Source organism: Eutrigla gurnardus (genome assembly GCF_963514095.1).
Source record: "Eutrigla gurnardus genome assembly, chromosome: 6".
Taxonomy (NCBI): Eukaryota; Metazoa; Chordata; class Actinopteri; order Perciformes; family Triglidae; genus Eutrigla; species Eutrigla gurnardus.
In genome coordinates, this window is record NC_139920.1 from 17,227,068 (window position 1) to 17,251,535 (window position 24,468).

The 24,468-nt window shown below is 40.3% G+C and overlaps 1 protein-coding gene across 3 annotated transcripts; it reads right to left on the bottom strand.

Moving 5' to 3' along the window:
* Nucleotides 1–1,586: 1,586 nt before the first annotated feature.
* Nucleotides 1,587–24,172, bottom strand: LOC311015182 (interferon-induced protein 44-like). 3 transcript variants are annotated; one of them, XM_084012300.1, is made up of 8 exons: nucleotides 24,094–24,172; nucleotides 18,875–19,367; nucleotides 15,751–15,799; nucleotides 11,267–11,462; nucleotides 11,008–11,154; nucleotides 10,730–10,901; nucleotides 10,078–10,178; nucleotides 1,587–1,825 (listed from the first exon to the last, which is right to left on the bottom strand). In XM_084012300.1, the coding sequence occupies exons 1-8, from the start codon at nucleotides 24,097–24,099 to the stop codon at nucleotides 1,640–1,642; spliced, it is 1,350 nt and encodes a 449-aa protein (XP_083868426.1). In that variant the 5' UTR covers nucleotides 24,100–24,172; the 3' UTR covers nucleotides 1,587–1,639. The 3 variants fall into 3 exon arrangements, with proteins under 3 accessions (XP_083868426.1, XP_083868425.1, XP_083868427.1); XM_084012299.1 differs by lacking the exon at nucleotides 1,587–1,825 and adding an exon at nucleotides 6,504–9,078; XM_084012301.1 differs by lacking the exons at nucleotides 1,587–1,825; nucleotides 24,094–24,172 and adding an exon at nucleotides 6,504–9,078 and having other exon boundaries at nucleotides 18,875–19,382.
* Between the last annotated feature and the right edge of the window lie 296 nt (nucleotides 24,173–24,468).

Consider the following 24,468-nt stretch of genomic DNA (forward strand, 5'->3'; position numbering starts at 1 on the left):
TAGGAGATATCCGAGAGGGGGCGTTTCGCAACACATTGGGGAGAGCGCAGCTCGACTTACCGGTTGTGGCGCTGGGTGATACGGCTGGTGCTCCGTGAATAAATCCCGGTGCGGGTGAAGCTGGAGACAATGCCTCCCTCTGTCTCACGCACTCTGGTGCGTCTCCACTGCTGCCTCCGATCAGACGGAACCCGGGGGCGCGTGTCTGACAGGGTGTGGTCTCTTGCGATTCATTTTTAATGACAATGTGCCAGCTACGGTCCGTGTTAGCTTGTATGTGTGTGCGAACCACTTTACATTTACAGTTAGGTCATTTAGCAGACGCTTTTATCCAAAGCGACTTACAATAAGTACATTTGTCAAATGAAAGAAATAAAGAAACAACAACATATCATTGCCGATAAAGTAATTGCTAAACAAGTGTTAGGTCCTCGTCTGAGTAAAGTCGTAGCTGTTCAGCAAACATACCTTAAGAACAACAGTGCTATGATCAAAGTGCTATAGGTAAGTTTTTTTTTTTTTTTTGGGGGGGGGGGGGGGGGGGGTGGGGGGTGTTAGTGGGTCATGCTATGTAGAGTCGTGGTGAAGTCTGAACAGGTGAGTCTTGAGCCTTTTTCGGAAGATGGCAAATGACTCTGCTGTCCTGACATTGGTCGGGAGTTCGTTCCACCACTGAGGACCAGAACAGAGAAGAGTCTGGACTTTGCTGAGCGACTTTTGTTTGATTTCAGCGATGGTGGTACCAGCCGGCCAGCTGAAGTAGAGGAGCGATCGGGGCGTGTGGTTTGACCAGTGATTGAAGGTAGATGGGTGCCGTTCCATTGATGGCCTTGAAGACCAGTGCCATCGTCTTCAAATCGGTCTGCTTCAGTAAGAGGGTCAGTACAAAGCTGGCTTTGCCTCGACACTGACCCTCGTAAAAAGGATCTGCCCCAACCATATGGGACCCAGCAACCTGAGCCACATAGGCGAGCAATAGCGATTCATCCACGTAAACATTGGAGTACGCTACCGCTAGTGTAAGCGGCATCGTCTCCGTGGCTCTCCAAGTAGGCGATGAGAGACGGAGCTCATTAGCATTTAAAGGTGCAGGCACAGAACCAGCCTGTTCTCAGCAGAGCTCATTTGAGCAACGTTTAGACAGCTGAAATTCAGGACCATGGATGGGTTTGGGACAATGTATATTGAATACAGTGTTGTTGGACCTCTGACAACTGTGTGGAATTGAGGAAAAACCGTATAATATGGGACCTTTAAGTTATCCTGCACATGGAGCATTATTATTTTAACTGATTATGAAGAGTACAGCCATCAATGTATGATCCTGATGATATATCTCAACATGAGAGGGTTCAATGACCTGGACACACAACGTGCACCAGTTAATACAAGCAGGTCTGGACTGTGACATCCATACTATACTATGACATTTGTTGATGGCTATCTTACTATGCTATGGCATTTTTTATGACTATACTATGCAATAAAAAACGTCATCATTTGATTACTACACTTTTTTAAAATGAAAAAACATTGAATACTATACCAAGACATTATTGTGTGACAAGTATTGTATATGACAAAATAATAGTGTGACGGCCCTGCTAGCTGTGTGTGTGTCTGTCTCCTCTAACAGCTATTATGCAGTGCTGCTGAATCTGTCACTGCAATCATCAAAGTAATTATCAGCGAAACGAAGCATCTGGATGACGGCTCCCAGCAGGAGGATGTCGCAGTTCTGATCCAACTCCAACTCCTCGCTGTAGTTCTTCACTGGAACGACACAAGACAGTGGCAACCCGAGCCGAGTGCCGACCTCCTGCATCTGGATCACAAAAGACATTTTTCTAAAGAACAAATTATGCCGACTTCTGTGAAACAACAGCTACATTTTTGTTGTGTTGATAAATCTTCAATACTACACCATAAAGTACATGTGAATCTAACTGAATTAGATAACACAGATAAAAACTCACTACAATTCTACAGTACTGCAAACCCAAATCCTTTTCTTCTGTATAAACTACCTCAAATGGCCAGGATGGATCATGTGACCACACCTGATGCAAAGAGGACAAAACAAAAGCTACTGCCTGGGAAAGAAAGAATGCACACACACACACACACACACACACACACACACACACACACACACACACACACACCATTATCCAACATCAAAGATGACACACACTTGTCATTTTAGTAGCAAGGCCCCTTGCAGAAAACAGTAAAAAGAGTGACATTTTGAGACATGCTTAAAATGGGGGGAAAGTAGTGCCACCTGGTGGACATATATAAAACTGTTAAATGAAAAGCCAGTAGTCCAAAAGGAAATATTAACATAAAGGAATGCATTAGTTATGTTGAGATAAATGTGGGATTAAAAAAAGCCATTTTCAATGGTTTTCAATGGGACATTTTTTGTCGCTAGGAACAAATGTGTCGGTTTTTGTGTAGCGTAGCCATTTTAGGCTAATTTAACAAACTGAGATGAAAATTCTAAAATGTTTCAAAAATGAATATCTTCTGAAAAATGTGAGCTATATTCATTTAAAACAGACAAAATGGCTTGAAAATAAAAAACAGAATGGCACAAAATGTCCCCAGGAACTCTTAAGGGTTAATATGACGTATTTGTCGTACCATAAAGCTTAGATTTTTTTGTTAATTTGTTTTGTTTTTGTTTGGATCTCCTAGGTTTAATGTACTGTAACATTAGGGTCATTCCATGTGAAAACAGCCAAAATCGGGGTATCATGTACATGACACCTCTCAGATTTTGCTGAAAAGCGGTGAAAATATGCCTTATGTTACCAAACGAGGGAATCTGAAGTTTCAGGTGAATATCTCAAACGGTTTGCCCGTGGCGTCCATTTGAATTTCAAGTGCCACACCCCTTTTTGACACATTGGAATTTCGCATTTCATTTGTTGGCATTTTTGGAGGCCTATAACTTCTGTTCTAATAGTGATAGAAGGCTGAAAATTGCTCTGTTAGTTCAATGTAATGTGTACTTCACAATTCTACAGGCAGAACCAACATTCCTTACTGTTTGGGTGAGAGGTGGGTCACCAAAGTCCAATTTTTTTTTGACGGCCAAAATTATTTTTCACTTTTTGGGTGCTCCTAGCACCACGATGAATGATCACATTTATTCCAAACAGGATTATTTGTTATATGTGGGACCTTTGCTCTTGCCAAAATGAATTTGAAGGGTATGGTACACCTGGTGGGGGTTTTATGGGGGTCCAAAAACCCTCCCGGGCAGAGGTGACACTTTTGGAACCCCATATTTGGACCCCCTTTTTTTTCCCCAGAAGTCTGGAATGTAGATCAGGGAGAATTTAGTGATGATAAAGCATGAAAATAGTGGAAATAACTTAGTATTATGCTCAGTGATGGCAAACAATTAAATATTTAGACTGCTGGCCATTAATTTCCTGAAAATCACAAATTAACCCCTTATCCCCGATGAAAGAGACCCACCTGTGACAAGCGACTTGCAGCATGAGCAAGTCTGCAGGCCACTGATGCAAACCACATTCTGACACCAATGGAGATGTTTCAATGGGCAAAAGAAAACATTAAGAACACTACATTCTTCTTTGTTAGTGCAGAAAATATTAAAAAACACGAGGAAACATACAAATTAGAGAAGTTACACCTCAGCCAAAACGATCAGTGGAACCCGATCGCTTCATTGCTTTATACCAATTTCCATAAATAAGATACGGATGAAAAGAATATCACAGGATACAATATTCACAGATGTCGATGCAGGACAACAATCGGATTCAGAACACTTGGATACAGAACACCTGGGGGCAGAAACCTCGCAGTCAGATCAGCCACAAAACTACATTTTCCAGCCAGGAAAATACATTGCCTGTATCTATGATGATGACTGGTTCATTGGAAACATTGTTGAAGGTTCAGATAAACATGGTGATGTTTTTGTAAAATTCATCTATGGACGCAGTGCTCGCCAATTCAAACGTGACCAAAAGGACCATGACAAAATGATGTTACTGCTTCCACAAGTTCTTGGATAATAGTTATCCATAGATGAATTTCACAAAAACGTCACGATGTTCATCTGAACGTTCAACAATGTTTCCAATGAACCAGTCATCATCATAGATACAGGCAATGTATTTTCCTGGCTGGAAAATGTCGTTTTGTGGCTGATCTGACTGCGAGTGTTCTGCCTCCAGGTGTTCTGTATCCAAGTGTTCTGAATCCGATTGTTGTCCTGCATCGACATCTGTGAATATTGTATCCTGTGATATTCTTTTCATCCGTATCTTATCTTTGGAAATTGGTATAAAGCTATGAAGCGATCGGGTTCCACTGATCGTTTTGGCTGAGGCGTAACTTCTCTAATTTGTATGTTTCCTCGTGTTTTTTAATATTTTCTGCACTAACAAAGAGGAATGTAATGGAAAATCAGGAAGAGCTCAAGAAGTTTAATTTAGAACGAGTCCATAGGCTTGGTCCCCGAAACCAAGAAAGGAATTTACCCAAGACCGTTGGTTGCGAAATTCGCTAGCTTTAAATATAAAGTATGTCCTTGGCCTCAGTAAGAATCTGAAAGGCACATCGTTCTATCTGAGCAATCAATATCCAGTGGAGATAGTGGAAAAACGACGAAAAAGTCATGAAATCTCTCAGGCAAAAAGGAAACAAAGTGCGCCTGGTTGTTGATAAGCTCTATGTAAATGAAGAACTATACAGAACCGATCAACACCCGAGGCCTCAGGATCTACCGGAAAAAGTCGATATGGACACTGTTTGACGCTGACACGCGTTAACAACAGAAGCACGTGTCAAATGGGCTACATTCAAGAACACTCGATTAGAGTAGGTTGTTGTGGAGCTGTATGTATGTGTATACGTGTATACGTGTGTATGTGTATGTACAATGCTATGCAAAAGTTTAGGCACCCCATGCTAAAGTTGACTAAAAAGAGGGGAAAAAATCATCTTTTGTAAATTGATCTTAATGCCTTAATTAAACAAATGAGGAAAAATCCTGCCTTTTAGGACACCAATTTTCTTTGTGAATGAATAATGTATCGTAAAGAAATGGATGTTCTTCATTAAAATACAGGGTATTGTAAGTATGGGCACCCCTATGTTAAACTCCCATAGAGGCAGGCAGATTTGTATTTTTAAAGGCCAGTTATTACATGGATCCAGGATACTATGCATTCTGATAACGTTACCCGGGCCTTTGGAGTTGAAATAAAATCCCAATCCTCACATACCCTTCACAAACCTAGAGACTGGCATGGTGCTATTCAGATTGCCTATTAGCTGGTTTGATTTGCATTGAGAAATCATTAGGCTAACTAGCATGCTATAGGATTTTTCCTCATTTTTTTAATTAGGGCATTAGGATCCATTCCCAAAAGATGATTTTTTTATTCCTCTTTAGCATGACTTAGGCATGGGGTGAGTAAACTTATGCATAGCATTGTATAGATGTAGAAATATTTAATGAAGTGTAATAGTAATCATGCTATATATTTTGATAAGCAATTTCCATTAAACGGGATCTAGAACCGCTAACATCTACCTGTAAAAAGATGTCAATAAAGTTAAAAATACAAAAAAATGTAGTATGAGACGTGTATAATGTGAACAGTCTGAGGGTAACAGCATACTCCAACGTTAATTTAGTAGGCAGTATGCAGTACATACACGTTGAGTATGTAGTACATTAGTAAGGCATTTCGAACACAGCCAGGTTTGCAGTTGGCGGGACATTACGACTATAAAGATGCCTCATACACGAATACTAACTCGTGGGTTTATCATTATTCTTATATATTCTTATTAGTGCTGTCAAAATTAACGTGTGTACGTGTGGGCTAGTGATGTCCAAATGCAATGAAAGCAATGGAAATATATCGGCCTTCACCCCTTTGTTGAACAGAGAGCGCCATCTATTGGGCTCAGAAAATAAAGAAAATGCTTCACGAAGCTTCATTTGAACATCACTAGTGTAGGCCTACCACTTTGACTCATATGTCACTTCATCATTATTATTATTATTATACATCATTATTGTAATTATTACTACTGCTGTTAATACTACAAAGAAGCAGTGGTGTAGTGGTTAAGAAGTTGGACATGATGTCGAAGTGTTGCAAGTTCGGATCCAGGATAGAGCTGCAATGACCCACCTCAATGGATCCATTACTTACATTACAAATGATTGTTATTATATATCATTATAAGTATAACTACTATCTCATGTTTCAGGTGGTGTAGTGGCTAAGGACTGAGACACATTATCAAAATGTTGTAGGTTCAAATCCAGTTCTGTGTTTTACCAAATGACTTATTTTCTATCTTGAGTTCAGAACTATTTATGAAAGGCACACTCACACACATGTATCACCAAGATGACTTTAATTCTCAAATGATTTGATGTTGGATCGGCACAGCAAACATCTCATGTTAGGTTGACTGGAAACTCTTTTACTTTCTTCATAATTTCATTCACCACTAGGTGTCCCTAGCGTACATATTTGAAGCTTTGGGGAACCACTTTGATGGTTGATCTGGCCGAGAGGCTTTGATGTTTCATGAGGCTTCATCTCACCATCACTATTAACGGGTTCCCACGAACAAAGTGCAAATGTGCAAACAAAGTGCAATACCAGCCACATAGATCACGGAGTAAAGTCCCCTCGTAACGCTAGCGCCCGCCAGCTACTTTCAAACTCCTTTCCTTTGTCAGACTGATCTCATGAATCGGCGTATGTATGACATGCCAACTCGTATGCCGTTATGGCGTGTTATCACTACGCACAACTGCCTTTTCGCGGGTTTATCAACGCCAAACCCTAACCCTAACCTTAAACGGCGTTTATATACACGCGGATGTGATGGGTCGTTTCGCTAGAGGGCACTGATAAACACGCGGATGTGATGGGTCGTTTCACTCGGAACGTACAACACACGTGGATTAGCTCGTACAGATAACACGCCACAGGCAGTGGCGTGTATATTTACGAAAAGTCATGATGCCACATTGCCTTTGTGCACTGCCAAAACAAACTATGGGGCTACCGCTGGGACAAATATCATGATACAGGCCAGGCGAAGGCATTTCCGGGGACAAATATCATGATACAAGCGAAGGCATTTCCAGGTCATATCGTGCACCCACACGTACACACGTCATATCAAATAAGAAGTCAGAACATTAATGAATAAATGAAGAATATGAAGACAATAAATCACAGAAAATATTTGCATAAATATTTGCACTTTTCCTAACCCGTATTATTGTTAAACAGCACAATTCAAGCAACAGCAGAAATCCAAAAGTGGTCATTTACATATATTATGACTTTTTATACTGTGACTTTGTATAAAATACAATTATAACTTTTTATATTATGACTTTTTATATTATGACTTTTTATGAAATACAATTATAACTTTTTATACTATGACTTTTTATATTATTACTTTTTTATGACATAGAATTATGACTTTTTGTGACAAACTATACTATGAATACATCAAATTGTCTTGAGCACAAAGAACTGACAAAGAATGTGGATAGAGCTTCAATTGTTTTTATGACAAACAATTCTGACTTTTAATGATATAGAATACTATGCATTTTTTACATGCTATAATTTTTCCGACTTTTTTCAACATACTATATGATTTTCTTTTTACATACTATACTATGACATTGCATATTATTACTTTTTATGACATACAATTACGACTTTTTATGACAAACTATACTGACATTTTATACTATGACCTTCTATGACATTCGATTATGACTTTTTATGACAAACTATACTATGATAATGACATTTTATATTATTACTTGTCATGTCATACAATTATTACTTTTTATGACAAACTATACTGTGATATTTTATACTGTCCTTCTATGACATAAAACGCAATGACTTTTTGTTACATACAATTATTACATTTTATGACACACTACACCAAAATGTTCTTCATGTCATAAGTCATAGTTGGATCAGAACTGTGACATCCATACTCTACTATGACATTTGTTGATGGCTATCTTACTATGCTATGGCATTTTTTTATGACTATACTATGCAATAAAAAACGTCATCATTTGATTACTACACTTTTTTTTTAAATGAAAAAAACATTGCATACTATACCAAGACATTCTTTATGGCATGCTGTAGTAAGATATTGTATCAGATACTCCAGTATCACTTGAAACTGTCAAAGTATTGTATATGACTGTAGCATACCCTCCGAATGATGGTAATAGACTCGACTGATGGTTTATTATTTATTGCTTTCCAGTTCCATAAACAAAAGTGAGAACTGACGAAACAAAGAAAACAAAGCAATCACATTTCTGTTTACACAAATAATAATAATAATAATAATAAAATATGCTTAGCTTTTGATGCCTTTTGATGCCTCCGTTATCAAGGTGCCGATTCTGTTTTGCTGCCCTACACTCTTCAGTTAACCTTAAACTACTTACCGTACTGTGGCTTTTTTGCCCGGTAGGAAGTAGTGGTCTTCAAAATAAAATGTCACTATTTAAAACGTTTTAAATGACGTTAAGACGTTTATATATATATAAACAGATGAAATTATATTCTCCTTAAAACCACCCCAAAACATGAAACGCATATGTGGAGAAATCATGTCAAAATGCATTTAAATCAGGCAACTGCCTTTTTTTTAAGATTGGCTTGCAAACAATGCAAGCTGCCCTCTGGTGCACAAAACGAGAAACAGCAAGAACAAAACAAGAAACAGCAAGCACAAAAACAAGATGGGTTTGCTACAATGACAAAATAATAGTATGACGGCCCTGCTACCTGTGTGTGTGTCTGTCTTCTCTAACAGCTATTATGCAGTGCTGCTGAATCTGTCACTGCAATCATCAAAGTAATTATCAGCGAAACGAAGCATCTGGATGACGGCTCCCAACAGGAGGATGTCGCAGTTCTGATCCAAGTCCAACTCCTCGCTGTAGTTCTTCACTGGAACGACACAAGACATTGGCAACCCGAGCCGAGCGCCGACCTCCTGCATCTGGATCACAAAAGATGTTTTTCTAAAGAACGGATTGTGCCAACTTCTGTGAAACAACACCTACATTTTTGTTGTGTTTCTACATCTTCAATACTACACCATAAAGTAAAATATAGTAAAAACTAGAGATGCACCAATCCAGTTTTTTCCGATGCAATCTGATACCGATACCTTGGCTGAGCATATCAGCCGATACCCGATACCGATCCGATACTACTGTTGAATGAATGAACCGTATACCTTGCCATGTGAGTGAAGGCATCAGGCTTGACATAAACATTTAGCCTTGTTAAAAAAGGTAACAAATGAACACAGATATAAATGTACTTAATATTATGTATTAACAAATAACAAAGTGTACATTAGCAGCAAAAATAAATAAATAACACTTGTATCCATGTAAAGTGCACTGCAAATTTTAAAATGTAATATAAAATATAGCAGCTGCCTGAAACCCAACAAACAATGGCTTAATTAACCGGTGCTTGCTCCATGTTGCTCTATGTTTGCTCATCACTAGCTGCTAGTGCGTGATGACGTAACCAGCGTTGCGAATTGAAGTGACGAGATCGCTGTAACTGTATTGCTGTGTCTGATATTAATAAAAATGAAATGACTGGATCGGAATGCTGGATCGGCCTCATTCATCCGATATCCGATCCAGCTAATTAGTCAATATCGGAGCCGATATCCGATCTGGGTATCGGATCGGTGCATCCCTTGTGAAAACGCACTACAATTCTACAGTACTGCAAATCCAAATCCTTTTCTTCTGTATAAACTACCTAAAATGGCCAGGATGGATCATGTGACCACACCTGATGCAAAGAGGACAAAACAAAAGCTCCTGCCTTGGAAAGAACGCACACACACACACACACACACACACACACACACACACACACCCCTGTTCCATCTACCTTTAAAAGCTGCTCTGCATTCTCACCTGTCTCTCCTTCTGTGCTCATATCAATTAAGTCAAGTCGGCTGAACACTCACCATTTCCTTGACGTAACCACTCTTGTAAATGTTTCTCACATCCTTGCTCACCAAAGGGCAGGCTTCGTCTACTTTAGTGAGCAGGACCAGCTGAGGAATCCCTGGAAACACCAGAGCAGAAAGATTTCCAAAACGCTGTAGATTTCCAGGTAGCAACACTTTACTTTTGTGTTGTGTCATTTAAATTCTCTTCTATATATTGTTTACAAGTCACTGACCATATACAGTAGAGTGTCTCTTTGAAGAATATTAAAGGAATGAAGTGTACATTGGTATTACTGTTTCACTCCACTGTGAAAATGTGAGTATACATCTCACACTTAAGCAATAGCTATAAGAAGTTGAAACCTTCCGCACAAGCACACACCTGAGAGTAGGAGGAGTAGAAATACTGCATTTGGTATTTGTAAGCTCGTAGTTTACAGTGTTGATCAGCGATACAGTAAATGTAAGCAGTTCCAACAGCTGTAAACCACTGTCTTGGCTGTAGGCTCGGTGAAGGTGGAGCCTCATGGGAGCAGGGGAATGACTATCCCTTCAATAGAGTTTTTTGTTGTACCATGTTGAGATACAAATAGCATACAACCAATATTAAGAGTGATCATATACAGTACGACTACAACCTTATGAAGTGGGAGTCGATTTCACACACCCATCAAGTTGACCTTTCTGCGGATAGCGTCCAGCTTCTCCTCCAGCTTTGTGGGCATGATGGAGACCTTGCAGGCATCAGTGACATAGGCAACACAGTGGATTCTGTCCTTGAGCTCTGGGGATTTACGATAGCCATCGGCCTCCGAATTCAGAGGAGCAGAGGGGTTGAACTGAGGCATACAGTTGAAGGGAAGGACAAGGAAAGTTCGAGTTAACTACAGCCAAATCAAAGGCTCAAACATTCACTATCCTGCTCAATGACACAAAAACCTGTACCTGATAACGATCTGGCAGATGACCTTTAAGGATGCTGCTGATGTCATCTATATTAAGCCCTGTGATTTCCTCCAACCCCATGGTATCACAAAAGATGATTGGCAGAGGTTTCCCTTCTCGCCCAGCTTTCAAAGAGTAGGTGCGAAACTGTTGAAAACAAAGCAAAGGAGTAAAAGAACCACATGATGGGGAGCCAGGCACCTTTTTCCTTTTGAAGTCAAACACCACAAATGGAAATCACTAAGTGGCAGGAACTAACTTGTGTGGTGAGGCTGGTGGTAGAGCAGCCAGCCATGGCCTGGCTGGTGACATGGCCTCTAAACACAGAGTTGATAGAATTGAAGAAGCTGGACTTTCCAGCTCCAACCGGTCCAATGAGCAGGACCCGGACCTGGGACACAGAGCTCACTGTAGGTTTGTACATCTTAATGCTCTCCATCATCTCCATTTTCTTTCTGTAGAAACAAGAAAAGATTTAATTTCATTCATTTCATTTTACGTTTATTTGATAGGGACAGATACAAGTCATGTGGATTGTGCAACAATCCAACAGAAAGCATCATAGCATTTATAGCCTTAGCTAATTTCCAATGCCCGTCCCGGCCTTTAAAATAACTTAAAAAGAACATGTTTAAGAAAAACATCCTATCAATTTGTCCGTCTCTCCAATCAACCATCCATCCATCTGTACATAAGCAATAGCATCCTATCCATTCATCCCTCCAGTCAGTCAGCCAGCCATCCATCCATCCATCCATCCATCCATCCATCCATCCATCCATATGCATGCATACATACATAGTCATCGTCGCCCCCCCCCCCCACCCCCCCACACATACATTCATACATCCATAAATGATCCCCCCCCTCACACACACACATACACACACACACACACACACACACACACACACACACACACACACACACACACACACACATAAATAATCCCCCCCCCACACACACACACACAGACACACAATCACTCATAAAATACCCACATTTCCCTATAAATGGCTACATACCTGGTTGTCTTTTAGGAACTCCTTAATTTTGCCCCTGAACCGTCCATGACTATGAATTGCCTTGAGCTCTGTGGGTAAACGGTTCCATATATTAACTCCCTTAATGAGGAATGAAGACTGGCCAAAGGAGGTTTTTCGGTGAGGTACCCTACAATTCCCTGCAGCAGCACTTCTAGTGGACCGCCCTACAACCTGCATCGGTTGGACCAGGTCACAGAGAACCTGAGGGGCCCGATCATGCAGGCACTTGTGAATTAGGTTGATGTTGGATAAAGCTATATAACTATCAAAGCTGAGCATGTTCAGGTCCCGCTGGACATCGCAGTGATGAGATCTTAGCGGCCTCTTACCTAAAGTTTTTAATGCACGGTTGTAAAGTCTCTCCAGAGGTTTGATTACCGAAAGACTTGCCTGCGACCATGCAGTTACACAATAGCCGAGGTGTGAGAGGATCATTGAGTGTAAAAATATATTGGCTGCTTCAAATGTTAAACATTCTCTGATTAGTCTGAAGGTAAATAAGTTCAGTCTGATCATTTTGCTGATTTTCTTTACGTGTTTATCAAATTTGAGATGAGCATCCAACATTAGACCTAAATATTTAACTTCTGTGACCTGGCTGATTGGTTGATTATTGATATTAATATTTAGAGCAGTTGATGTAGGGCGCCTCCCAGAGGAAAAGCAAATTGACACAGTTTTATTGACGTTAAGCGCCAGACAGGACTTGTCAAGCCAAAGAGCTACAGCCTCTAGATGTTCATTTAGCATATGGGAGACTGCAGCAGTTGTTTTACCATGGGCATAAATAACCGCATCATCTGCATACATTTGAAAGTCAACCCCTTGGCATGAATCAGGGAGGTCATTAATAAACATACTGAAGAGTATTGGTCCTAACACCGACCCCTGTGGAATTCCAATTTTGGTTTTTAAAAATGATGATTTGGCATTGTTGATAGCAACACATTGTTCACGGTTTAGAAGGTATGATTTGAACCAGGCCAATGTTTTTTCTGCAAAGTTATAATTGTCTAGTTTGGATATTAATATGCTGTGGTTCACAGTGTCAAATGCTTTTTTAAGATCTAAGAACACTGCCCCCACCAAATTACCTTTGTCTATATAAGATTTAATTTGTTCCAAAAGGAAACAATTTGCGCTCTCTGTTGAGAATTTTGCCCTAAATCCAAATTGCAATGGATGTAGATATATGTTGCTTTCGAGATGTTTCGTTAATTGTGTAGCAACCGCCTTCTCCAAAATCTTAGATAGGGCAGGCAGGATGCTGATTGGCCGGTAATTGTTCACCTGATCCGTTGCTCCAGATTTAAATATTGGTATTACCCTTGCTTGTTTCCAGGCTTCAGGAAACATCCCACTTACCATGGAGGTATTAACCAAGTGGGTCAGCGGTTCGGCCAGTGCATTAACATTTCTTTTAACAAAAGCTATATCTAAATTAAAGAGATCTTTTGAATGGGTGGTTTTGAGTTTTTTAATTATCTCAACTACTTGGTCCTTAGATATTTGTTTGAGTTCAAACATTTGGCCTTTCTTTTCAGCTATGGTTGGGCCAGACCAGACACTTGTCTTAAAAGTTCTGGCTATGTCCTCAACTGACCCGACAAAATAGTCATTAAGTGTTTGCGCAATTGTTCCACTGTCTGAGAGGGTTTGATCTCCAATTTTGAGTTCCTGCACCGTGCTTTGAGCTTTCTGTGGTTCTATTAAGCTTTTCATTTGTTTCCAAATAAGTGAACTGTTACCCTTTGCCTCCGTTAAAAGTGAAATATAATATGTTGTTTTAGCTGCACGTAATTCTTTTGTTACTCTATTACGGAGCCCTTTATATAGGGCTAGGGCTGTGTTTGTACGACTCTTTAGGCAAGCCTTGAGTGCAAAATCACGTTGTTTCATTAGTTGTCTAATAGATGAATTAACCCACGGAAGGGAATTTTTTCGATTAGATTTTTTAGACGTTTTGAGGAACTTTGAGATAATTGTATTAATGGCATTCATAAGTTCACTACAGCATGTGTTCGGGTCAGTACTTTGCAGAACATCGTCCCACTTTACTTCATTTAGTTCGTGTTCCAATGTTGGTAGATCTTGCTTTGGTATAATGAGTTTATCTACGTTCGGTAGGCCTAGTCTTTAATTGACAAAACGTTTCTTGGTTAATTTCCTTGCTGCCAAGATCATATTGTGATCTGATAAGCCTGTTATGAGGTTGAACGTTTTTATTATGCGTTCAGTCCTGTTTGTAAATATGAGATCTATCTGGGACTGAGTTGATCTAGTGATTCTCGTTGGCCCTTTAATTATTTGACTAAAATCATGTTTAGACATAGTACTTTTCAGTTTACTTCTAGCTTTTTTGTCTGCCCAGTTAATATTGAAATCGCCGAATATCATCACCTCTGTTTTATGAGAGATCGCTTTAAGCAGTTTCTCTAATTTTTCATAAAATCCACTATCATGTGTGGGCGGGTTATATAGGACTAAAATGCGGAAATGCATTTCCGGAGATAGATAGACATTTAACCCAAGGCACTCAATAGATAAATCATAGTCAAACTCGATTTCAGCGCACCTGAAGGAATCCCTTATGTAGACAACCACACCGCCCCCTCTGCCAATTGTCCTATCTTTTCTAAAACAATTGTACCCAGGTACGTCAACAATTGAAGTTAAAACCTTGCCATGAAGCCAGCTTTCGCTAAGGCATAAGAAGTCCAGATTTGAGTCCAACAATAATGATTTGATTTCGTCACATTTAGGGAGAAGGCTTCTAATATTTAGGTGCCCCCCAAATATACCCCTAGGTTTAACCGCAGGTTCCCATATGACTTTGGCATGATTGACTGTTCGGAAAATATTAGTCTGTTTGAGAATCGGCTTGGTATGTTTTGTGCAGTTTTGATGAGTTTTCCAGTTGGGTCCGGTTTGTTTTGGGTGGTGGGTCGTGTGTAGATAAAGAAGATTTCATCAAGTGAATAGGTTGTTAGTGGTTCTTAGCCTGGTTGTTAGAGATATGTTGTGTAAAGCCAGTTGACTTCTGTGATTGTAACATTCATTGCTGTGGACAAATGTATGAGAAGAACTCAAGAACTGCACTGTTACTTACTTTCTATGGACACAAAGTCCTCCTGTTACAGGCGATGAGCATATGATATAGCATATGAGAAGGAGAAACAGTATACAGTAGCCTATATACAAATAAATAGCTTTCAATGCAATAATCAATGCAGCTTGCATTTCAACACATTATTTCAACACATTATGGAACTATGTATCAGCTCTCATTCTAAAACATGGCTACTTTTGGTCATCGGTAATAAAACGAAATAAACAGTTCATTTTGTCTTCTCTATGTGTCATTTAAGAAAAAGCTGCTCTCAGTCAGTCATAAGAATAAGACTTCTCTCATCAATAAATCCTCCTGTTATGGGTAATAAGCAGCGTATTCCAATGCTATGCTACTTTATACCGCCTGCATTTCAACACATTGTGCAATAAATATGGCTTGGAATTCAGCTCAAACACTCATCAGTGAATATGGAGGCAAAAACAGCGTGGCAGTCTGTGGTCTCTCGGCGCCCTGAGATGGTATCCTACGTTTCATCCAGAGACCAAACCAAAGAATCAAATATTTTCCCACCCCTAGTAAGCATGGCAACCAATATCATTATGTGCAGGATGGTATCCATCTTACTCAGATTCCCAGGTGATAGTCCTCCAAGGCTCCTCAAGTTCTGTGGTTTCTGCCGAAGAGCAAAAACAATTATATAAAAACAATGATCTGATTAAGTTTTACAAAAATATTATTCATCTATTCAAATTTTTTCTATAGTATACTGTAAAAATACTCCAATTCACGTAATAGTCCTGCATTCAAAATGTTACTTTAGACCAAAAGGAGTTGCATTAAAATATAATTAAATTACAAAATGTAAAAGTATATTCACAATGCAGAATGGCCCACAGGTCTTTATCATTGGATTATAATTATTGATGCCTTAATGTGTTGATCACTTCAATGTAGCAGCTGGTAAAAGTGGAGCTTAACTACTTTATATACTTAATAATGAGGAGTTAGGAGTTAATTTGTTTATTTATATTTTTTTTATAAAGAATGTAAATGTGACGCATCCTAACTAGTAATATTGTCAAATAAATGTTGGTAAAAGTACAATATTTCCCTCTGAGAAGTAGTGGACTAATGTATAACTAAGTACCTCCAAATTGTATTTAAAGTGTAAGTTTGGCGGAAATTGAAAATAAAGCTATTTTCTGAATGAAAATATATCAACTAAGCCGTGGAGGAAGTAATTTTCGCTCATCACGCAGTTCAGAGCTAGCACGGGCGGAAGCTAGAGTCCAAAATCGCAAACAGTGGGTTAGCATGGGGCCAACAGCCACACGCTTTCAAAATCGCATTTTTAAACCACTAACATTGCTCAAAACAGCGCCAAACCTCGTCAGCAGCTTGCTCTGGGTGTCTACACATAAAACGAAGCACCAACAACTCAGTTCATGAACCCGAAGTTTATAACAGAAGACAGTTAAGAACACTCACCAATTCTACCCCTGCCAGCTCCTCGCGAAGGATAGTCCGTAAGTGTCGATTACCGAACGCAGCTCTCGTGTTCCCGTGTGAGATCTCGCGTGACATGTATGTGCTTCAGATAAGGCTGCTGTCTTGAACTGATTGGAAGTGTATACAAACTATCCCGACGTTTTTACCCACCGTTATTAACTTATATTTGGCCAAACTGCCACTAATTTAAAAGTATACTCATTTTATTCTGGGCGAAATCTTCAGTGGTCTCCCTCGTTTTGCATTGCGTTCGGTAATCGACACTTACGGACTATCCTTCGCGAGGAGCTGGCAGGGGTAGAATTGGTGAGTGTTCTTAACTGTCTTCTGTTATAAACTTCGGGTTCATGAACTGAGTTGTTGATGCTTCGTTTTATGTGTAGACACCCAGAGCAAGCTGCTGACGAGGTTTGGCGCTGTTTTGAGCAATGTTAGTGGTTTAAAAATGCGATTTTGAAAGCGTGTGGCTGTTGGCCCCATGCTAACCCACTGTTTGCGATTTTGGACTCTAGCTTCCGCCTGTGCTAGCTCTGAACTGCGTGATGAGCGAAAATTACTTCCTCCACGGCTTAGTTGATATATTTTCATTCAGAAAATAGCTTTATTTTCAATTTCCGCCAAACTTACACTTTAAGCCTTGAGTTGCCTAAAGGTACATTCCACACATTGCTTACAAGAACACAAAGGAGATCTAACCTTGCACTACATTGATGCGTTTAAATGTAAAAGATGTTCTTCAGAGGCAAAACCTCCATTCATATTTTTGGTTATTTGGAATGGGGTGGGGGATATGTTCAATTGCACAACTCCATCACACAAAGCTGGTTCATCCAGTTGAAGGCTGAATTAATTTATTTCATATTTATTATTCATTAATATTAATGTTATTCACCTTTTGATTAAATTGTGTCGTACTCACCGTTTTTTTCTTTTTTTAACTTAACTTGAACTTTTAAAGTTTTGCATATATATATATATATAAACACTCACCAACCACTTTATTAGGTACACCTTGCTAGTACCGTGTTGGACCCCCTTTTGCCTTCAGAACTGCCTTAATCCTTCGTGGCATAGATTCAACAAGGTACTAGAAACATTTCTCAGAGAGTTTTCCATATTGACATGATAGCATCACGCAGTTGCTGCAGATTTGTCGGCTGCACATCCATGATGCGAATCTCCTGTTCCACCACATCCCAAAGGTGCTCTAATGGATTGAGATCTGGTGACTGTGGAGGCCATTTGAGTAAAGTGAACTCATTGTCATGTTCAAGAAACCAGTCTGAGATGATTCGCGCTTTATGACATGGCGCGTTATCCTGCTGGAAGTAGCCATCAGAAGATGGGTACACTGTGGTCATAAAGGGATGGACATGGTCAGCAACAATACTCAGGTAGGCTGTGGCGTTGACACGATGCTCAATTGGTACTAATGGGCCCAAAGTGTGCCAAGAAAATATCCCCCACACCATTACACCACCACCAGCAGCCTGAACCGTTGATACAAGGCAGGATGGATCCATGCTTTCATGTTGTTGACGCCAAATTCTGACGCTACCATCCGAATGTTGCAGCAGAAATCGAGACTCATCAGACCAGGCAACATTTTTCCAATCTTCTATTGTCCAATTTTGGTGAGCCTGTGCGAATTGTAGCCTCAGTTTCCTGTTCTTAGCTGACAGGAGTGGCAGCCGGTGTGGTCTTCTGCTGCTGTAGCCCATCCGCCTCAAGGTTCCACGTGTTGTGCGTTCAGAGATGCTCTTCTGCATACCTCGGTTGTAACCAGTGGTTATTTGAGTTACTGTTGCCTTTCTATCAGCTTGAACCAGTCTGGCCATTCTCCTCTAACCTCTGGCATCAACAAGGCATTTGCGCCCACAGAACTGCCGCTCACTGGATATTTTCTCTTTTTCGGACCATTCTCTGTAAACCCTAGAGATGGTTGTGCGTAAAAATCCCAGTAGATCAGCAGTTTCTGAAATACTCAGACCAGCCCGTCTGGCACCAACAACCATGCCAAAGTCACTTAAATCACCTTTCTTCCCCATTCTGATGCTCGGTTTGAACTGCAGCAGATCGTCTTGACCATGTCTACATGCCTAAATGCATTGAGTTGCTGCCATGTGATTGGCTGATTAGAAATTTGTGTTAACGAGCAGTTGGACAGGTATACCTAATAAAGTGGCTGGTGAGTGTATATATAGTAAGTTTGGATTTATAATATGCACAGTGAACTCACCCTTGACTTGGTAGACTTCACAATCCGTCAGCTTGAGGTCGTTGCCATGCATTTCTGCAGCGGTAAAGGTGTAATAGCTTCCTGGATTGCTTATCACTACATCATTGCCATTCATGAGGACCAGGGCTTCTCCAAAATACGGACCAGTGTTATTCATCATTTTAACTGCATATGCGGGGCTAGTCACTTTATATCTGAGGAGCTTTTCTCCACTGAAGGTGAAAAGAAAGGCCTGGTCATCATGCACATACTGCCCAGTCTGACTGAAGGGTTGTTTGGTGTAGCCTCCAAACACATAGCCGGAGGCGTTGTAGCCCACAGACACTGTGGAACAGCGGGTGTCACAGCGTTGGTGAAAGGCTGCGCCGGTGAAACCATGAATGCTGGCCTTGTACAGCAGCTGGAGTTTGAGGCTTCCCCACTGGGAGCAGATAGACCTCTGCTGGCTCCTGGTTAGCCTGGAGTTCATCGTGAACAGTTGGTCTGCTGAAGTCTGTAACGGATGGTGGAGGAACCTTTGACTCACTGTGGTGTCTAAAACATTAAATTATGCATTAAAATATCTCGACAAATTGACTTTGGATAAACTACATTAATAACCATCCAGATTGCGTCCGATCTTCATGGTTTCAAAAAATAAACATCAATAGAATACTACATTCCGAAAAAAAAAACATGAAAACTATTGGCTATTACGGTTGTGATTTATGAATTGTTGTAAATACACAATGTACACATCATTTGGTCCACTAGCTGCTGTCATCAAATGTATTTTATATTTCAATATACTTTGATGTATCAGGTTTTAAGCCCCCATGTGTGGACACCTTTTTTGTTTGGAGATGATCTAATTCTAATTCTTTCTTCCATTTAGCTCAGAAGTAAGCCACTTTCTACGTGTGTCAAATGTCCAAGTTTGAATAACAATAAACACAACTCCATTGTATTTGAATGTACTTTAGATTGCTCCTCTTTACCTTCTCAGACTTAAAGCTGTAGTCTATGATTTTTCAATTGACCCAAATTCATCCAATAGTAGCCATCCAGTCCGCATGGCTACTATTGGATGAATTTTCTGATCCAATCCTCGCTCACTCTCCTGCTCCTGCTCACGCCTCGTCCTGACTCACTTACGCGTTTGGAACGGACAAGATGCTTTCTGCCCTGAGCAGTTCAGGTATGGAGCAGGGCTCTCATGTGTTTAACTGAGTTCAGAGTGAGATTCTGGCTGAGGCTGCAGCGGGGAGGAGAGGGGGGGGTTGTGGCGAGCGATCGCCGAGCAGTTTGGGGGGAGGAGAGGGGGGGGTTGTGGCGAGCGATCGCCGAGCAGTTTGGGATCGGGGACGTACTGCAGTCGGGGTGAGAGAGAAATCCGATCAGCACCCGCTGCATTTACACTGATAATGTGTCATCATTCATGGCCGTAATAAACACTATTACTGCTTTATACATGTTGTGGAAGTCCCGGACACACCGGGAAAATAAACGGCGTCCTGCCTGAGTTCATAAGCGGAGGGGATGTTCAGGATCGAACGCTTCAGGATCGATTCTAAGGTCCTTTTACTGGTTTTTAAATGTCTTAATGGCCTTGCACTCTCTTACTTATCTGAACTGCTTTTACCATATCAACCCTCGTGGACCTTGAGGTCCTCTGGCACCGGCCTTTCATCCATACCAAAACCAAGAACCAAAACCCACGGTGAGGCAGCATTTAGCCACTACGGCCCCCACCTGTGGAACAGCCTGCCGGAGAACCTCAGGTCTGCAGAGACTGTTGACATTTTTAAAGGCAGGTTAAAGACACACCTTTTTAATCAGGCTTTTAACTAATATTTACATTTTTACTCCATTCTTATGTGGTCATGTTTTATTTTGTTCCTCTAGCTTGTTTTTTAAGACGATATTAATCTTAAATAATTTAATTTGTTTTATTTACCTATGGGACAATTTTTTATTTTTATTTCTTATCTTACCTATTCTTATCCTTTTAACCGTTCACTCCATTTATTTATCTTTTGTCATGGTTTTTATCCTATCTTATGTCTTTAGTTTTTAAGGTTTTACTAGAGTTTCCTCAGGGGGGTCCTCCACGCTGGGAGCTGAGTCCGGGCTGCTGCTGGGGGTGCTGTCCTTGGGTCCCTTCGGCCCGACCAGCTGGTGACTCCTCCCAGCGTGTGTGTGTGTGTGTGTGTGTGTGTGTGTGTGTGTGTGTGTGTGTGTGTGTGTGTGTGTGTGTGTGTGTGGATGTGTATGTGTGTGTGTGTGTGTGTGTGTGGGTGTGTGCGTTTGTGTGTGTGTGTGTGTGTGTGTGTGTGTGGATGTGTGTGTGGAGGGTGGGAGGGGTTTACTTTATTGTTTTTATCTTTGTGTAAAGCACTTTGTGCTGCGCACTTGGTGTATGAAAAGTGCTCTATGAATAAAGATTGATTTGATTTGATTCATTGTTAACCTGACCGTTGTCGATCTAAAATAAAGACAGATTCAGCAACTGCATAGCTTATTTCTCGCATAAAATGTCTTCAGAAACAGGGAGGCTGCGAGGGGAGAACGATACGAGCTCGGAGTAGCACAGAGGGGAGGGGAGGGTGTGTGTGTGTGTGTGGGGGGGGGGGGGGGGGGGGGTAATCGTAGACTACAGCTTTAATACCTCCAGTTCACTGGCGTAGCCAGAAAAAAGACATTGGGTGTGCACCAGCAAATACTGGGTGTGCCAAATTTATTTTCAACAGTGTATACACCACCACAAACATTCAAAAGAATGTATCTCTTTTCGAATACAACATTCATAACACAAAAAATACCCACACGTTGTGTGCTTCTATCAGTAATAGTCAACAGTAGTTCACATCAGGTCTAAACATTCACACATGTGACATGCTCTCAAATAAATCAATAACAAGGTAATAGAAAAAAGCACACTTTGTGTTCTCAAAAATAAAACACCGCAAAAACATACACACAGACACAGTGCCCAATGAGATGAACATAGTGAAATATGACACACTCATGCGCGTACTCGTGCGCTCTCATAGAGCCATAACGTATCCACATTACGCATGATCAACAAAGCTATTTAACCATCTGAACACAACTATTGGGCTTATCAGGAGTAAAGGACACAACGATATTGCTGCTTACCTGTGCGCACTGCGCAGCTCTCAATTTAAAGGGCAAGACGGCGTGGCTTGGCCTTGAACGCATTTATTATTTCATCAGAGTCCAGTTTCTCCGCGAGCTCTTTTTCAAACATGAGGAGCGAGATGCTATTCAGTCTCTCTGTGAGCATTGTAGCTCTGCTGGTGGATTTAATCCGGTTTACAACTGAAAACAGGCGCTCCACAGAGCAACTTGTAACATGCAGTGTTATCAGAATACGCAGTAAACAGTTCATGTTGGGAAAAACATCTTTGTCACATGAGTCCAACACTTCAATAATGGACGGGAACTGATGTCCCCCGTTCACTTTCCGTTTGATGAGTTGCGCAAACACAGTCAATTCAGAGGCCTCCAAACCAAGTCCATAATGCCTGCTCGGCCCGCGCAATGCGTCCAGCTGGCAAAACGCGCCTGATGCAGGCAGCAGGGAGGCAGCAGCCTTCATTATTTCATAAGAGTCACTCTGAAAACGGTTGTTCAGTTCGAACAGCTGTCTGTCAAGGATCATAATCCACAACGACTGCAAATCAGAATCACTCCTGATGGGTGCACACCTGCCCACTGTAGAGGCCACATGCGCGTCAGCAAACTTGGCAGGTTGCCAGGTGACGGTGTCGCAACGCATCGTCTGACGGCAATTTTTGGGGGTGTGCCAGCTGCCTCTGTGGGTGGCACCGGCACACCCTGGCACACCCGTGGCTACGCCATTGCTCCAGTTTAAACATGTGAAAATAAGGGTTTACCTACGACGGAGTATTAGGGCCAGACTAAGAAAGAAAAAAATATATATATTTTTTTTTAATTATGAGAATAAAGTCATAATATTACGGGGGAAAAGTCATAATATTACGAGAATAAAATCGTAATATTACGAGAATAAAGTCGTAATATTACGAGAATAAAAGTCATAATATTACGAGAATAAAGTCGTAATAAGGAAATACTTAATCTTCTGGCACATCAGCATCAAATTATCATCAGTATCAGGACAGGCGATTGTGCAAATGACTGTGTCTGTTTCGAAGAAAGAACCACACGGACTTGGAAGAAATTGCTTCTTTTGTGGAAGAGGAGCTGTCTGGTAGTGGTCAACTGCAACTGAGGCTGCTGTTTGGTTGAGCTGGTCACGTCAGATCTTGATAACGACTTTGACTTTATTCTGGTAATATTATGACTTTTCTCGTAATGTTACGACTTTATTCTCGTAGACCTTATATTATGACTTTTTTCTCGTAATATTATGACTTTTCTCGTAATGTTACGACTTTATTCTCGTAGACCTTATATTATGACTTTTTTCTCGTAATATTATGACTTTTATTCTCGTAATATTACGACTTTATTCCCGCAATATTATGACTTTTCTCGTAATGTTACGACTTTATTCTCGTAGACCTTATATTATGACCTTTTTTCTCGTGTTACGACTTTATTCTCGTAGACCTAACATTATGACTTTATTCTCGTAATATTATGACTTTATTCTCGTAATGTTACGACTTTATTCTCGTAGACCTTATATTATGACTTTATTCTCGTAATATTATGACTTTTATTCTCGTAATATTATGACTTTATTCTCGTAATATTATGACTTTTATTCTCGTAATATTACGACCTTTTTCTCGTAATGTTACGACTTTATTCTCGTAGACCTAATATTATGACTTATTCTCGTAATATTATGACTTTTATTCTCGTAATATTACGACTTTTTTCTCGTAATGTTATGACTTTTTTTCTCGTGTTACGACTTTATTCTCGTAAACCTAATATTATGACTTCATTCTCGTAATATTATGACTTTTTTTCTCGTAATTGAAAAAAAAAAATATATTTTTTCTCTTAGTCTGTCCCTAATTCTCCGTCGTACCTAATACTCCGTCGTACCGTCGTACACATTGGCTCAGCTTGATAAGCAAACCGATTGTGAAGAAATGGCCTGCCACAATCCGATTGTAACAGTCAAGTCAGATTAAAACGTTACCTGGCTCATTCATATATTCAAATTTGGCAAAATACGAAATATTTTAAAATAACAATATCGACATGTTCAGCCTTACCTTCATTCCAGTCCGTGCGGATGGTGAGCAGCTCTGCGGTGGTTGCCAGATCTTTTCATGGCGTTTGCAATAAATGAAACCGAAAATATGCGTACAAATAAAAAATAAAACCACGTGACCTGCTGCAAGTTGAACACACAGCCTGCTATCAGTTTCAAACACATTCACCGTGAAGTCTGTCACTTTTCAACGTAGCTAATTCCTTTAAACGCCAATACATTCAAATCAAGAAGTGTGCTATTACTACTTTTCTCATCCTCCCCCCAATTCATATGAATGGACGACTGTTAAAATTTGACACAATACATTCAGGGTGTTCAACATTTGCTCATTGAAATTTTTTTTTATAAACTACAATTCTGTTTTTACGAATGG